General features: G+C 59.5%; 1 protein-coding gene across 1 annotated transcript; it reads left to right on the plus strand.

Moving 5' to 3' along the window:
- The first annotated feature begins 312 nt into the window (after positions 1 to 312).
- LOC124698142 (gamma-interferon-responsive lysosomal thiol protein-like) lies at positions 313 to 1702 on the plus strand. Its single transcript, XM_047230658.1, has 5 exons — positions 313 to 585; positions 755 to 820; positions 919 to 1059; positions 1163 to 1255; positions 1331 to 1702. Exons 1-5 carry the CDS (start codon positions 313 to 315, stop codon positions 1544 to 1546), a joined length of 789 nt encoding a protein of 262 aa, XP_047086614.1. The 3' UTR covers positions 1547 to 1702.
- Positions 1703 to 3572: the final 1870 nt, after the last annotated feature.

Below are 3572 nucleotides of genomic sequence, written 5' to 3' on the forward strand. Positions count from 1 at the left end.
GAGAATAGCATTTGGCTACTCATTCGAGGGAGAATTCACGCTCTCCTAATCCCCTCTCGCTTATCTACATTTCCTTGGAAACACGTCAGCTGGCTTATCTGCTGCGTATGTACACGTTTCTGAAGATGGACGTATGCACTTTTAGTTAGACAGTGTGTATATCGTGAGACCGCTTTGCACACCTGTTTCCCAGCACCCCCGCTGCACAAATGGTGCCACCCTCCTCGTGCGATTCCCCAATATAGACCCTCAGTACCAAGCAACAAGCGCCACCGCATCCTCTGCCATTGATCGACCCGAGCAGCGAACACCATGGCCGCCCGTCCTCACCATTTCCTTCTCCTGGCCGCATTCCTCCAGCTGCTTGCCACCACATCGGCGTCGACTGCCGGCGACATAGCAGCGACAAGCACCAAGAAGGTGCGCGTGGAGGTCTACTACGAGTCGCTGTGCCCCTACTCGGCGCGCTTCGTGGTGAACCAGCTTGCCAGAGCGTTCAAGGACGGTCTCCTCGACGGCGCGGACGTCACCTTCGTTCCCTATGGCAACGCCAAGGTCGGCGCGTCCGGCGCCATGTCCTGTCAGGTGTCCACCCCGTAATCTTCAGTCTCTTCTCTCCTTGTCAAGAACACAAGTTTCTTTGCAACCATTGCTGACGCTGTTGAGCTGCAAGGATCGTCAGAGTAGAACCTGTGAATCGTTTGCCAGTGCGTGGTAGTGCCGCTAATACTGTTGGGATGTTGGCTTGTTGCAGCATGGCTCCGACGAATGCCTTCTGAACACGGTGGAAGCTTGCGCCATCGACGCCTGGCCAGATGTGGTAATTAGTTCACTTCAACTGCAGGAGGTCCATAGAGCAATATAATGTGCTCCAAATCTCCAAACTTTGATTGCTGTGGCTCCTGAATTTGATTGCAGAATGTGCATTTCGGTTTGATCTACTGTATCGAGGACATGGTGGTGAACAACAGGCGTGCCGAGTGGGAGTCCTGCTTCCAGAAGCAGGGGCTTGACGCTAGCCTTGTCACCAAGTGCTACAGGAGTGGGCATGGCGCCAGGGTCCGTTAAAATTGCCTCTGCGTCGAATCAGTCGCATACATTCTCCATGCGAATTAAATTTATTATAACCGGGGTTTGTTGCATTTTGTTTTGCTCCATCCAGCTCGCGCTCCAGCATGGGAGACAGACTGCTCAGCTTGTGCCTCCACACAAGTTCGTTCCATGGGTCGTGGTTGACGGCAAGCCGCTCTACAACGTTAGCGAACACCCAACTTTTAGATCCAACCATGATGAATGTAACCCTCATTTTGCTGACTTGTTTCGGTTTCAGGATTACCGGAACTTTGAATCTTACGTCTGCAAGGCATACAAGGGCAATCCTCCCAAGGCTTGCCAGGGCCTAGGCGATCAGTATCCAATCATACAACAGGTGGTGGAGCCAGACCACGGCGTAGTCGGTTCCAACTCCGGCGATATCGAGCCCTGTCGTGCTTCCGATGGCGGCGCCGAAGAAAATAACATGGTGCTAGCAGACGGTGATGTTTGATATCTTTCCTTTCGGGGATCTTACATGTGAACAACATAGGACATGCAGTTCGGGTCTTTCTGATCAGGTTAATAATGGAGACTAGATCTCCCAGTGTGTAATAAACTCAGTTAGGCCTTGTTTGGCACTAAAGTGTTGTGGGGATTAGTGAGGTAATCTATACCTAATAATAAAGAAGCTAAGAGCATCTCCAGTCGCGTCCCCCAAACCGTCCCCCAAACCGCGCCGGATTTAGCGTTTGGGGGACGTGTTTTGTTCGTGCCGCCTTTGGGGGACGTCGCTCCCCAGCCGCGTCCCCCAAACGCCGCCCCCAAATGAATATTGGTGAACGAAAATAAAGGTTTTCATTCAATTTTGATTATATATTACAAAGTTTGAATGAAAACGGCTAGATTTCATCTAAACGTAGACTACTGACCGCCCGGCGGTGCGTTCGACGGCCCCGCCCCGTCGTCGCCTCCCCTACGGCGCAGCTCCTGCTGCGCGCGCCTCCTCTCCTTGCGTTCGGCGGTGGCCAGACGGTGCCGCTCCCGCCGCGCGTCCTCCTCCGCCCTCCCCGCCGGGCCGCCCGGAGGGAGAGCTCGACGGCGCGACGAATCTGCGCCTCTTCGCGGGCACGGGCGTCGTCCCTGGAGCTTCTTCTCCGACTCGAAGGACTCGACGAGCGCGCGTTGCTGATCGGCCGTCTCGTCCGGGTGTGGCCCGTCGTCGTCGGACCACTCGAACTCGTCGTCATCGTCGTCCTCCACCTCGGTCTCCTCCGCCTCGGCCTCCTCCTCCTCCATTGGCGCCTCCTCCTCCACATCTGTTGGCGCCTCCATCATCGCCGCCGCCAACACGGTGTCCTCCGCCGCCAACTCGTCCGCCCGCCTCCCCCATAACGCCCTCAGCGCCGCCTCCCGCTGATGACGCTCCTCCGTCGCCAGCTGCTGCTGGCGCTCGATCGACTCCCGCCGCCGGCGCTCTATCGACTCCCGCCGTTCACGGTACAGCGCCTCCCGCTCACCGCGCTGGCGCTGGCGCTCGTCAGCCCACCGCTGCTCCATCTCCGCCCGGTACCGGCACCGTCGCGCCTCCTGTCTCATCGAGGCGTCAGACACCGCAACGGTGGCGTCCTGGCTGCTTCCCGCCACGCCGCTGCCGCCGCGACCTCGCCGGCAGCGGGGCCATGGGCGCAGAACGCCGCCAGATCCGCCGCCTGCGCCGCCTCCCGCTGCTGGCGGGCCTGCTGCTGCATCGCCTCCCGCCGCTGGCCGACGGTGTGCACGCCATCGCTCTTCCCGGGCCGCTGCCGAGGGGTCGATGTCGACCTGCGTTCCCGGAACCGCAAGTGGAGGGGACGGCGGTGGAGGGAAGTGGCCGGCGCCGGGGCGGTTCGCCATTGCTACCGGTGGTGGAGGAGACGGCGGTGGAGCGACGAGGGCTGTGTTTGTTGCCGGCGGGGTGTGGTGGCTACCGTTGAGCCGGGAGACCTTTATAGACGCCGGCGTCGGGAAGAAAGCGCGGGAACGAGGCGAGAAGAGGCGGGAAGATCGCGCGGGAACGGGCGGTGGCGTGCGAACGCCGGCGACGCGTGTAGGCTGCGCAGCGACCGACGAGACGTCTCGCTCTGCCCCTCCGTCGCCATTAAGGCAAAGATGCCGCCGTGTCTCACCGCGCGCGAATAACTTCCGTCGCGAGGTAGGCGACGGTTAGGTTAAAATTAACCGTGCCGCTGACGGGTCGGCCCCGCCACTCCCCGCCTCGCTTTCGTTGTGTCCGGCGTCCCCGGAGCGTCCCCTGTGGGACGGGGACGGGCTCGGGGCGCCGGACACCGTATCGGGCCGCGCCGGACAAAAATGGGCTTTGGGGGACGCGGCTGGAACGCATTTTCTATCCGACGCGCCCCAAATCCCTTTGGGGGACGCTTTGGGGGACGCGGCTGGAGATGCTCTAAGGTTTCTGCCAAAATTTTCGTCCAACTTTTTGTTGGACCATTTTGCCCTCCCACCAATTCTATCTACACTTCTACACTACTTAAAAAGGA

This window comes from Lolium rigidum, chromosome 3, assembly GCF_022539505.1.
Source record: "Lolium rigidum isolate FL_2022 chromosome 3, APGP_CSIRO_Lrig_0.1, whole genome shotgun sequence".
Lineage (NCBI taxonomy): Eukaryota > Viridiplantae > Streptophyta > Magnoliopsida > Poales > Poaceae > Lolium > Lolium rigidum.

Coding starts and splice junctions, on each gene's coding strand:
- LOC124698142 (XM_047230658.1), top strand. CDS start 313: ATGGCCGCCCGTCCTCACCATTTCCTTCTCCTGGCCGCATTCCTCCAG. Junction 586..754: donor CCGGCGCCATGTCCTGTCAG/GTGTCCACCCCG, acceptor GGCTTGTTGCAG/CATGGCTCCGACGAATGCCT. Junction 1,060..1,162: donor GGAGTGGGCATGGCGCCAGG/GTCCGTTAAAAT, acceptor TGCTCCATCCAG/CTCGCGCTCCAGCATGGGAG.